The sequence below is a fragment of the Schistocerca nitens genome, chromosome 3 (genome assembly GCF_023898315.1).
Source record: "Schistocerca nitens isolate TAMUIC-IGC-003100 chromosome 3, iqSchNite1.1, whole genome shotgun sequence".
Lineage (NCBI taxonomy): Eukaryota > Metazoa > Arthropoda > Insecta > Orthoptera > Acrididae > Schistocerca > Schistocerca nitens.
The window spans coordinates 622,191,200-622,205,040 of NC_064616.1; the positions used below are offsets into that span (position 1 = coordinate 622,191,200).

A 13,841-nucleotide genomic window follows, 5' to 3' on the forward strand; every position below is an offset into this window, starting at 1 on the left:
GTTATTGAAAGCATATTTATTACTGATGTTGAAGTGCAGCAATACAGAACTGATCCCCTGGATGGAGAGAGAGTGCAGTCATTTATAGAATGTTCCAGAATGCTGATATTCATACAAACATTGAATATTCCTGAATACACACATTACAAACATAAGACTTTTCAAGAAACTTTGGGAACTTATAAATACTAAATAACAAATAATTGCTGGTGGTCATATTTGACCTCGTGACCCATGGTGCCCCATCCAGTGACACTAGTCACTACGCCATGCTGCATGCACCACAGCTTGTTGCATTACTCCCTACCCCACAGAACCAGTGACCCACTGGTTCAGAAATTCTTGTTGGACTCATCTACAGCACCATTGATCTAGATCTTGTCAGTGGTCCTCTGTATGGCAGTGCTGGTGGGTCCTTGTGTTCTGGCCATGTCATGACATTCTCTTCACTATGATGAGCATTGGAAAAAGCCTCTCTCATAAAAGAACCTCCTGCCATTGTATCTGTGCCTCAGGACTGTAGGTAGGGCTCCATATGGAGGACATGGATGACATCTTCATGCTTTTGTCTTCTTGACTTCATATGCCATGTCCAGCAAGCGCTGAAGGATACGCTACAGTCCAGAGTAGTGCTATAGTAACTTTCCCAGTATCCCCACTTTCTGCAAGGCATAAAAATCCATACCAAGTTCCCCGGGCTGTGTCGTTTGGGCCGGTGCTTGCCATTAGAGTCTCTTAGGTCCATAGGTGAGCTAGCTGTCTTGCTTCTTCAGCCCAGATGAGGTGTTTCACATAATTATCCCGAGTATCATCAGACTGAACTGGGAGTAGTGTGTCCATTGCTGTTTCGGCCTCGCAACCATGCAGCAGAAAGAATTAAGTGAAGCCTTCAGTATCTTGCTTCTCTGTGTTATATGCGAATATCATAATGGGCAGTATTGTATCCCAGTCTCTCAGTTCGACATCTGTATACATCAAGAGCGTATCTGTCAATGTCTTATTAAATGTCCTGTGAGGCCTTTCATCTTTGGATTGTAGGCAGTTGTCATCCTATGGGTGATGTCACAATGTGAATTTACCTCTGACACTATTCTCGACTCAAGAACTTTTCAACAGTCAGCTATCACATGGAGTACTCCATGCTTCAAAATGACATATTCTATAAGGAACTTCACAATTTATGGACCAATGGAAATCTGCGCATCTTTGGTTACAGGATAGCAGATGTGGTAGTCAGTGCAGACTGTTATCCATCAGTTTGTGTTTGTCAACTTCAGGAACCTCCCTATGAGGTTGATTCCAATTCAGTGGAATGACACTGCTGCAGGTGGGATTGGTACCAGATTCCCTGGAGGTAACTGAGGCACATGCTTCTGTCTTTGACATTCCTTACAGTGGCTCACACAATGTCTAATGGATCTCTAGAGCCATGGCCAGGGATATGTGCCTCCAATACTGTCTAGAGTGTTCACAAATCCAGTTGCTGGAATGTCATGGAAATACTTCAGGATAGATGGCTATAGATGAGCTGGAATGATGAGCAACCATTTCTGTCCTCTTGGATCATGGTTCTTCTTATAGAAAGCTCCATTTATTAACTGGAAATCTCCTTTTGTTGGTTGCTCCTCCTTCAAGGCTTCTATGGTTTACAGCAGTGCTGGATCTTCCTGCTATTCAGCAGCAGTGTCATTTAATGCAATGATGACTGACATTCTATCTGCACTACTGTGTTCCATCAGAGAATTCCTTGCAAGGCAGTCAGAGTCCTTGTGTTTGCATCTACTTTTATATACCACTGAGACAGCATACTCCTGAAGCCTCAGTGTCTGCCCAGTCTACCTGATGGATCTTTTAGGTTAGTCAGCCAGCATAGAGAATGCTGGGCCATCAACACAGTGAATAGTTTGCCAAATAAATATGGCTGGAACAAACAACTGCAACTGCATATTGATAATGTTGTGGGGAAGGCAAACCAAAGACTGCATTTTATTGGTGGAACATTTAGAAGATGCAATAGGTCTTCTAAAGAGAATACCTACACTTGTCTGTCCTCTTCTGGAGTATTGCTGTGTGGTGTAGTACCCACATCAGATACAACTGATGGAGGACATCAGAAAAATTAAAAGAAGGAAAGCTGGTTGTTTGTTATTGTGAAACAGGGGAGAGAACATAATGGTTACATATGCAAGTCAGGGTGGCAGTCATTAAAACATAGGCCTTTTTCACTGTGTCAGGGTTCTTTCATGCAATTGTAATCTTCAGCTTTCTCTTAATGCAAAAATATTTTGTTGGTGTCCACCTACATAGAGAGAAATAATCATTATTATAAAATAAGAGAAATCAGAGCTCACACAGAAAGATTTAATTGTTCACTTTTCCATGCACTGTTCTGGAGTGTAATGGTAGAGAAGTAGCTTGAAGGTGGTTCAATGAATCCCCTGCTGGGCACTTTATCATGAATTGCAGAGTGGTAGATGTAAGTGTAAACGTAAATGGAGAAGGTACTCTTTCTTGGCTATAGACTAATTCACCTCGGACTTACTCTGGAAGCATAAGCTATCATGTTTTCGACACCTTTCTGAACCTGCTCTACAACTGTCCCTATTCCAAAACCAATAGTGTCAGTGTGAAGTACTATCTTTGCATTCTCAGCATCCAATGCTAGAATTGGAGATCATGTTAGCACCTCCTTAAGGACAAGGCAAGATCTCTCTTGTGCCTTGTTCCAGGAAAATTTGGCACCTCCCTGTAATAGTTCTTGCAAGGGATGTGCCTTTGTACAGAAATTATTTATGAATTGCTGGTAGTATGAGCACATTCTGAGAAAAAGAAAATGTATGTATCACAAATGTGCCGAGGGATCGGAAAATCTGTCACTGCTCTAATTTTCCCCATTTCTGGATGACTTTATTGCCATTCACTAGTGATCCAACATTTTTATTTCTTGGGCAATAAAAAGGCACTTTTTCAGAAGGAGGCTGAGACTAACAGACTGAACACACTTCAACACGGTTGTCTGGCAGCTTAGATGTTCTTCAAATTTCTCGGAAAAATAATCAATAATGTGGTCTACAAGCTAAGCTGCAACCACTGTGCTGCATTCTATGTAGGCATGACAGCCAACAAGCTGTCTGTCCGCATGAGTGGCCACTGACAAACTGTGGCCAAGAAATAAGTGGACCACCATGTTGCTGAACACGCTGCCAAACATGATATCCTTCATTTCAACGACTGCTTCACAGCCTGTGTCATACAGATCCTTCCCACCAACACCAGCTTTTCTGAATTGCACAGGTGGGAACTTTCCCTGCAATACATCCTACATTCCCGTAACCCTCCTGGCCTCAACCTTCGTTAGTTGCTGTCCTCACCCATCCATCCCCTTCCCTGCTCCCATTCCAGTGTTACACAGCCGTCATTCCACCACCACACCCAGTCTTTCTTTTTATTTTATTTATTCCTCTCTATTTATTTCCTTTTCTGCTACTTCCCCCCCCCCCCCCCCCCTCCACCGAGCGAGGTGGCGCAGTGGTTAGCACACTGGACTCGCATTCGGGAGGACGACGGTTCAATCCCGTCTCCGGCCATCCTGATTTAGGTTTTCCGTGATTTCCCTAAATCGTTTCAGGCAAATGCCGGGATGGTTCCTTTGAAAGGGCACGGCCGATTTCCTTCCCAATCCTTCCCTAACCCGAGCTTGCGCTCCGTCTCTAATGACCTCGTTGTCGACGGGACGTTAAACACTAACCACCACCACCACCACCACCCCCCCTCCCTCCAACCTCTTCCCTGCCTGCTGCTCAACCTCCAGCATTTCACTGTCTGCCATCCCCACCATACTATCCCTCCCTCTCCCCACCCTAGCCTCCTCCTTTCCCCCACCCAGTCGCCACTCCCATCATGCACTGGTGGTGCTGCTGCATGCAGTGTGGTTTCAGTTGCCTGAGACTCCAGTCATGTGTATGAGTTGTGTTTGCATAAGTGTGTGTGTGTACATATGTGTGTGAATTGTTGACAAAGGCCATTGGCCAAAAGCTTTAAGTATGAAATTCTTTTTGTTGTGCCTATCTGCAACTCAGCATCTCCGCTATATAGTGAGTAGCAACTTTCCTTCTCATAATATTGTTACATTCCATCCTGGATTTTCCATTCTTAAAATTTTAATTTATTTTGGGACTGAGGCAGGGTTAAAAATTGTATAGTGATGAACATTAAGTAGTTAAAGGTTCTGATGGAAGTTTTCCTTGTCTTTGTGAGCTAGGTGTACTATTTCAGGTCTTCACACATCTGGTCGTCTGAGAGGTGTGAGAACTTATATGAATTTCATAAATAAATGGTAGGGACATAGAAAATGACTTAATAAACCCAACATAATCATGAAAAAGTTAAAGATTTAGCTGGACTTAATAAAAAGAAAAGTACAAGTTTATTGTTAGATAAAAATGACAAAATAATTCCTGATGTTAAAGGTAAACTGGACAGGTGGACAGAATATGTCAAAGAACTATTTGAAGACACAAGAAAAGATCAAAAATTTTATGATAACATGATTGGAGAACGAGGACCAAGCATATCGAAAGAAGAAATATTACATGTTATCAACAAATCGAAGACAGGAAAAGCCCCTGGACCGGATAAGATACCAAATGACATCCTGAAACTCATAGGAATAGACCATATAGATATATTTGTACAATTGTTTAATGATATTTATAATTCGGGAATTATTCCTAGGGATTGGTTGACCTCTACCTTTGTTACATTACCCAAAAAGGCTAATGCCAAAACTTGTAATGATCACCGTACAATAAGCTTAATGAGTCACACCTTAAAGATATTTCTAAAAGTTATACACCAACGAATATACAAAAAAGTAGAAGAAGGTATAAGTGAAACACAATTCGGTTTTAGAAGTTCCCTCGGTACAAGAGAAGCATTGTTTGCTTTTAACATATTAGCGCAACGATGTATGGAGGTTAACCAGCCACTATATGTGTGCTTTCTGGATTATAATAAAGCATTTGACAAAGTTCGTCATGATCATCTCATAGAATTGTTAGAAAAGAAAACACTTGATAAGAAAGACATCCGCATTATATACAACCTCTACTACAATCAAACCGCAACCGTGAAGGTAGAAAATGAATTATCGAATGATATAGAAATAAAGAGGGGTGTGAGACAAGGTTGCGTTCTCTCACCCTTATTGTTTAATATGTATTCAGAAGACATAATCCAGGCAGCTCTATCAGATGAAATAGCTGGCATTAAAGTGAATGGGCTAAACATTAACAATGTTAGGTTTGCTGATGACACTGTACTACTAGCTGGAAACCTCAAAGATCTACAATTACTTCTTGACAAAGTCGCAGAAAAAAGTGAAGAATTTGGCTTGACTCTTAACGTAAGCAAGACTAAGTTCATGGTGATATCTAAAACACACCAACAAGAAAATCTTACAAGCAATAGGGAAAGAGTCGGTCAAGTACGTAAATTTAAATATCTCGGAACAATTGTAAATGAGGAGATTGAAAGCTCAGAAGAAATTAAATCGAGAATAGGACAGGCCAGAAGTATCTTTAATAAGATGAAAAATGCATTCTGTTCGAGAGACATTTGTTTAAACACAAAAATGAGGTTGCTAAGATGCTATGTATTCTCAAAATTATTATACGGAATGGAAGCGTGGACATTGAAAAAGAAGGACATGAACAGTTTAGAAGCTTTTGAACTGTGGGCATATAGAAGAATACTTAGAATTAGTTGGGTGTCGAGGATTACTAATCAAGATGTCCTAAGAAGAATGGGAAAGGAAAAAGAATTAATTAAAACTATTAAAGTAAGGAAGCTACAATATTTAGGCCATGTTATTAGGGGAGTAAATTACAAAATATTGCGAATAATACTAGAAGGGAAAATTTGTGGGAAGAGAACGAGGGGTAGAAGACGGACATCCTGGATTGACAATCTAAAAAATTGGTACAACTGTTCAACATCAGAACTCCTTAGATCGGCCAAATCAAGATCAGAAATTGCCATGATGACAGCCAACCTTCTTAGAGGAGACGGCACATGAAGAAGAAAGAATCATGAAATTATTGCTTGTAGCTTCTGGTGTCACTTTGCAGTTTAAAGATACCAAGAATTAGCAGTTTCTTTGCTATGAAGACACTTTAGTTCAAGAAATTAATAGCTCCTAAATTGGTAGTAAGATGTAATATACTCATTGGCATTTGCCAACCAGAAAGTATTGCTGAGAAACTTAAAAAGATTTGGTGCGATATGTAAAGAGGTATCCTGACAAGATGTTTCACCTAACTCTGAAACTTAATTGTTGGTGGAAATAGTCGCAGAAATTTATTTAAAAAAATGATATTTGAAGTAATTATAGTATGAGTCTATGTGGTGATAAAAAATATGAATATCACAAATACTATACGAATTCAGTTTCATAGTCCATAGCTGTAAGGGTCAGAGCTATTTCTGTGACACTGAAGTTAACTGAAAATACTCTTACAAAGTATTTCCAAGGAACTGCAGCTATATTGGTATGTAAAGGCAGTCTTCTCATACTTTCCTTTTCTCTGATTTTAGATTATCCTGACATAAAGAAGGATGACCAGAGAATGCAGCATTTTGCATCTATCTGTGGTGTTCTTCTTGACTATATAGGAGCAGCCAACTTGCCAAATCATGCCGAACTCATGGGAATATATGGAAGGGTGAGATGAAGCTGTGTTACACATTAGGTCAGGTCGATTAGTTCTAGTTAGAGTTTTCCTTTCTCTTTAGCTGTTTAAAAGGCTGTATAGAATAAAGAACTTTATAGAGTGGTATGGGTTTAATGAAAGGTAATAGCCTTAAAATTATTCAGTTATATTGTTAACTGGTGTTGTTATTGCATCTCCACCGCTTGAATATAATAGAGTTGAATTAATGTACTGCTTTCATGGCCATTTTAGCTTTCTTTAAAATTAAGAATTTGTTGCTAATATTCAAACTATATGCAGTTTTTTGCAAGCCTTAATTATAAGTATGGTACAGATTTGTAAACTAAACTAAACTCATGCACATAAATTAAGGATAATGCTGATACATGGTGAAACAATGCTGTAGTGGGCAGTTTTCTGGTTTAAATCACCTCGGGGTATGACCATGTGGTGCATTTGACCTGCGGTCGTCGCACGGTGGCACTGGCAGCAGTCCGCCTACGCAGAGGTGTGTTGGAAAATGTGAGAGTACGGTGCAGTGAGTAAATGTGCAGACGTTTTCAGATGTGCTAATGGTGGCTGTGTGTTGAAAATGGCTCAAAGAACACATACTGATGATGACGTTATGAGGGGTAGAATACTAGGGCGGCTGTAGGCTGGTCAAACACAGCAGGTCATAGCACAGGCCCTCTGTGTGCCACAAAGTGTGATCTCAAGATTATGGCAATGATTCGAGCAGACAGGAAATGTGTCCAGGCGCTACAGTATGGGACGTCCACGGTGTACAATACCACAAGAAGACCAATATCTCAACATTAGTGCCCACAGATGGCCACGGAGTACTGCAGGTAGCCTTTCTTGGGACCTTACCGCAGCCACTGGAACAGTTGTCTCCAGACACACACTCTACAGACGACTGAACAGACTTGGTTTATTTGCCTGGGGACCTGCAAGGTGCATTCTACTGACCGCTGGTCACAGGAGAGCCCGTAAAGCCTGGTCATTGGAACAGTGGTCCCAGGTTATGTTCACATACGAGTCCAGATATATTCTGAACAGTGATTCTCGTTGGGTTTTCATCAGGCGTGAACCAGGAACCAGATACCAACCCCTTAATGTCCTTGAAAGGGGCCTGTATGGAGGTCGTGGTTTGATGGTGTGGGGTAGGATTATGATTGGTGCACATACACCCCTGCATGTCTTTGACAGAGGAACTGTAACATGTCAGGTATATCGGGACGTCATTTTGCACCAGTATGTTCGAATTTTCAGGGGTGCAATGGGTCCCACCTTCCTCTTGATGGATGATGGTGCACGGCCCCACTGAGCTGCCATCGTGGAGGAGTACCTTGAAATGGAAGATATCAGGCGAATGGAGTGGCCTGCCTGTTCTCCAGACCTAAACCCTATTGAGCACGTCTGGGATGCTCTCGGTCGACATATCACTGCATGTCTTCAAACCCCTACGACACTTCAGGAGCTCTGACAGGCACTGGTGCAAGAATGGGTGTCTATACCCCAGCAGCTACTCGACCACCTGATCCAGAGAATGCCAACCCATTGTGCAGCCTGTGTACACGTGCGTGGTGATCATATCCCATATTGATGTCGGGGTACATGTGCAGGAAACAGTGGCGTTTTGTAGCACATGCGTTTCGTGACAGTTTGCTCAACTTATCACCAATACTGTGGGCTTATAGATCTGTATCGTGAGTGTTCCCTATGTGCCTATGCTATTAGTGCTAGTTTTGTATAGTGCCACATTCTGCAGTTATCCTTGATTTATGAGCATGAGTGTAGTTTAATGAGTATACAGGGTGATTCAAAAATGCATGTAAATATTTCAAGGGTGTATTTGTGAGGTAAATATAAGACAAAAATGTTCTATACAATTTTTTCCATACTTGGCTTATTACAGAGTTATGAACAAAACAGGATAATACATTCAATACAACGTAAGGTATTTAATTCCCAGAGTTCACAGTTCAATTACAGTGCATTTGGACTAACAACGCAAACTGATAAATAAACGTGACGTAACAAACTGAAACAATTCCTCGCGAACACTGTATTAATTTAGGTCCTGTTGATTGAACTACAGCAATGCACAATAACTAAGGAAAATTGAAGCATTTTACAGACTGTACTGTACTGTACTGTATTTGCACAAATCTTAATGCAATGCATGTTCAAAATGCTGTCCCTGAACTTGCAGACAGACCCGTGCTCGTCGCATCAATGATCTCTGCACATTACACAGTCCGTTCAACTCTCCACGAATAATTTCACAACCACCTTCAATTCTTTGTTGTAGCACTTCTCTGTTCGGTACTGCAGAAGAATACACCAATGTCTTTAGTCGGCCCCATAAATAAAAGTCTAAAGGGTTCAGGTCAGGTGATCTGGCTGGCCAAGCAATTGGTCCTCCGCGACCTATCCATCGATGTGGATACGCAGAATTGAGGTACGCCCTTACGTTGCGGCTGTAATGGGCGGGAGCACCATCGTGCATAAACCACATGGTGGCTCGTGTTGCAAGAGGGACGTCCTGTAACAATCCAGGCAATTCTCCCTCCAAAAATTCGCAGTACGCGTGCCCATTCAGCCTTGGAGGCAGAACATGAGGTCCGAGTAAGTAATTCCCCACAATACCACACCAAATGTTTATGGAGAATTGATGTTGATATCCACGCACAATTCTCGCGCCAGGATTCTCGACAGCCCACTGGTGCATATTATGCGAATTGATTACACCCGCACGAGTAAACATGGCCTCATCTGTGAATAATATCCGCCGAATGAACATTGGATCATTCAAATGACGCTCTTGTAACCACTGGCAGAATTGCTGACGGCGAGGATAGTCTTCAGGTGTCAATTCGTGCACTTTTTGCAGGTGAAATGGATGCAACTGTTGTCTCCGAAGCAGCCGCCATACAGTAGATTGTGGAAGTCGTACAGCTGCACTAATTTGTCTCGTACTGATAGATGGATCTTGGTCTACCAGGTCCAAAACATGTTCCTCGACGTTCACTGAATGCTCAAGTGGTCGACCTGAATGTGGCCCAGGACGAATGCCATACTCCCGCATACGTCTGTCCACAGATACAAACGTCTGATGACTTGGTAACCGTCTTCCTGGAAACAGCTCACTGTACCTTCGTCTTGCTGCAAGTGCATTTCCATCTGCTCCACCATACACAAGGTGCATATCAGCATACTCACTGTTTGAGTACATCATGTGCACGAAACCTTTAGCCTTCCGACGATGAATGAACGACAGGACGTACTTTTCCGTTACCAACAACATCAGCGCCATCTTCCGTACAGTAGGAGTGAACATCACGTGCAAACAAAAACAAACACTATTCATGCAGTTTCGAATCAACTGGTGGGAGATACGTATGTGAATTACGTACCAGAATATGGCATCCTGCTGCTTGCACTGCCGTCGTTTTGATACGGACATGACTTTCGTATTTAACGATAACTCTGGAATTAAACGTTTATGGAAAAACATTTATAGAACATTTTTGTCTTATATTTACCTCACAAATACACCCTTAAAATATTTACATGCATTTTTGAATCACCCTGTATATTTTCTTGCCAATTATAAATATCTTTCACATTAGTCTGTGTAGACCTCAGCTGTACTAATCTGATTGTTTGCTAACATCATGTAAGCAAGCAGACTGACATCTAATGAAATGTAACATATTTTATTGTAATTACTTTTAGCATTGTGTTATGTAGAAAAACATTTAGTATTTGTTCCATTAAATAATGGCATCATAAGAGCACCATTCACTGTATAACTGAGGCAATGAGTAGCCAAGAGGCACATAAAGATGTTAATTACTATACTTCATCTAGCGAGAGTACCGGGCTGTAGAATGGGGTCAGCAAGGGCAAATCATTACTTACCACTACCAAGAAGGATCAGTCTTATTTCGTCTTTCTTGCACTCGGGGATGCTGACCTCTCAGCAACAAAAACATACTCTCTTTCAAAGTGTTGTTGTCTGTATTATATCCAGGCATTTCCATCATTGTATTAATTTATTCCACTAATTTAGAGCTCAGATAAACAGTATGAATTGTCGGAAAGTTGTGATTTAAATAATATATTAAAGACTTGATTTAAATTGTATTTGTCAAGAGAGATGGTGCATCCACTGAGTTTCTTAAGAAAAACTCTGTTGCATACATATCCAGGAACTAATTCAGATAAGGAAAACATTGAAAAATATTATTTACAATTATGAAGGCCTGTAACTCATCTCTGCCTCTCCACACTCTCATTTTCAACGCCATTGTATAAATATAGTTGTTCATGTTATTAATATGATGTATTAAAGGTATAGCAGTTTATTTTAAAATCAGTAAAAATGTGTGTTCGTGAATATTAGTGGAACATAATGTCTTTTTTCTTTTTCTTTGTAGATGTGTATAAATGGTTTCAGTATTTTAGATCCTGAAATGCATGGTGTTGGAACTGGTATTTATCTGGGTGCATCTGTTATTGACCACTCATGTTGTCCAAATGCAGTAGCAGTTTTTGATGGAACAAAAATATACATTAGAGCAGTGGAGGATATTCCTTCTCCAGATTGGAATAAAGTAAGTATCCCAACTAAGTGTACGAATTTCTGCCCAGACTCCATTTCAGTAAAATATTTTTAGCCATGTGATTGAATCATGATGCCAATATTTCTGTTACTATTACAGCCAGCTTTCATCAAGGTGATTACTTGTAGGATGTTGCATTTGTATATGTACTATTGGCTCTCCATACTCCAGCTGTGCTATGACAGAGTCATCTTGGCATCCCATATGTTGAGTTAGTGATAGGATCAAAAGGGGAGGCACTTTAAGTCCTTTTTTCTCAGAGCTTTTGATTTCAGTTTTTATCGTATATTTTAGTGGAAGCTGCCATCAAAGTGTAGTGTTACTTACTCATTTTACAGGGACTTTCAAGAGTCTGTTAGTGCTTTATGCCCATTTTAGTGTAAAGTAAATAATGTTATAACTCTTCAAGAATAACTGCCCTATTGGCTGCTGATCACTAGCAACACATCCTTGCAGATTTTGGTAGTCAGTTATTTTGTTATCTCATGACCTCCTTGGTGGTAAGAGGCTGCATGGCTAAAACATGGGATTATCTAAACTGTATGAAACTGCTACACTTGTTTAAATGTTTCATCAGTTTTCATACATTGTTCTATATCAGCTATATGTAATGACCATACTGCAAAGTGTATCAGTAAAGACCAGTTCCCATTTTCAAGTGAGCTTGTAGACTCGTAACATATAAAGCTTATTGATTGCGTCCTTGCTAGTATGTAGAAAATTTCTGTTTTTTTCTGCTTTTAAATCTTTCTCACTCTTTCACTTATGCCTTGCTTGTATGATAAATCAGAAATTTGCTGTTGTCCTTCCCCAGTGTTTTCACCTTGTTTCTGGTTGTCACGGTAACAGTTTGTCCAGAAAATTGTTATTTCATGCTGGTATGTTGGTGACGACAAGAACGAGTCATTAAAGCACACTTTGAAATGTGTGGGTGATATGGATTTAAGAGATGATTTAAGGACTCAACAAATGCATGAAGTTTTGAACATGTCTGTGTCTGGCACATTAATGTCTCATCTTATTGGTTAGATATTGCATCTGCAAGTGCGTTGGCGAATTAATTCTATAAACTATGGATCTTAATGAGTATGCTTCCTTGGGTACCTTGGGCACTTCTATGACCTTGATGCAGGTGAATCTGGGAGAATGATCCTCTTGGCTGTGTGGCATTGTATTCAATACTCCTTAAGTAGAGCCCATATGTCTCATTATCATGGCCTTGTGTCATCTCTGAGTTATTTATACATGGGGTCTCTGAGAAGATGCCTGCCACAGTGCACATTGCACTGTCCTAAAACACACACACACACACACACACACACACACACACACTTATTCTCTCTCTCCTGCTGTTCCTAATATATGTGAATGACTTGTTCTGTCAAAAAGAACAGTGTTTGTTGCTGATGGCACAAGCATCGTGGTACACAATACATCAGTTATTGAAGTGGGATTTGATGTTAAGGACATACTTGAGGAAGCTCTGGCATGGTTCACTATCAGCTTCCTTTCAATTTATCTTACAAATACTCATTCCATTCATTTCCACACAAATCAGAAGTGTAATGACCAGTTAATAAATCAAGTGCACTTTTCTAAATTTCTTGGTTTTCAAGTAGATATTAGGCTGAACTGAGAATATCATGTTCTCCAGACACTAAAACTGTTCTCATCAGCAACACTTACTATAAAAGTGATCTCCCATGTTTGTGGCTGCATTATCTCATACAGCATATCTGGGCTATTTTCATTCAGTAATCTGTTACAGCATAATATTCTGGAGAAACGTGCCAGCATAATTTTTTTAAAAAGATCGTAATGCAGAGAAGTGCATTTCAAATTATGTGGGGCATCCCAGTTCAAAATAAATTGCCAACATTATGACCATAACACTACAAGAAAAGACAATCTCAACTCTGAGCTGAAACAAACTGGGTCAAGTACTCTGGTGTCAAAATTTTCAGTTAACTCCCAAAGCACAAGAAATGGTATATATTTGTTTATTAATAATTTAAAGAAGTGCCTGCTTGATACCCCATTTAATACTTTGGAACAATTCTTTAGCAGTAGCAAATGAAACCTTTTATAAGACACTTTATGCACAGAATTGAACAAATCTGGTAATAGTCCATGGCAATAAGTTTTTTAATCTAAGGTGGCAAAGAAAAACTACTGCAGAACACACCCCTGTTTATAAACTTCATTACTGCTGATGCATAGTTATTGTTGTTCTGTACATCTGTCTTATTCTTCTTTTTTTCCGGCTCTTATCCCATATATACACAGGGTCAGCCTATTAAATCTTGATTTGGCTTGTTGTTGTACACATTAGTATTTATATTCTGTGTATTGATATTTACATTCAGTATATTATATTTTATGGATTGACATTTATGTTCCATGTATTGAGTCATTCCACATCCAAGTGCCTTGCTCGCATATATGGATCTATGGAACACACATGCCATAAATAAATAAAAATAAATATATTTCCTTTTTT

At 40.0% G+C, this 13,841-nt stretch overlaps 1 protein-coding gene across 1 annotated transcript in view; it reads left to right on the forward strand.

Annotated features, from left to right (window-relative positions):
- LOC126248565 (histone-lysine N-methyltransferase SMYD3) overlaps positions 1–13,841 on the forward strand; it is a 112,027-nt gene that overhangs the window by 59,669 nt on the left and 38,517 nt on the right. Inside the window, exons 4-5 of the mRNA XM_049949660.1 lie at positions 6,595–6,722; positions 11,156–11,332. Of these exons, the coding sequence (XP_049805617.1) occupies positions 6,595–6,722; positions 11,156–11,332 (305 nt within the window). The remainder of the gene's footprint in view (positions 1–6,594; positions 6,723–11,155; positions 11,333–13,841) is intronic.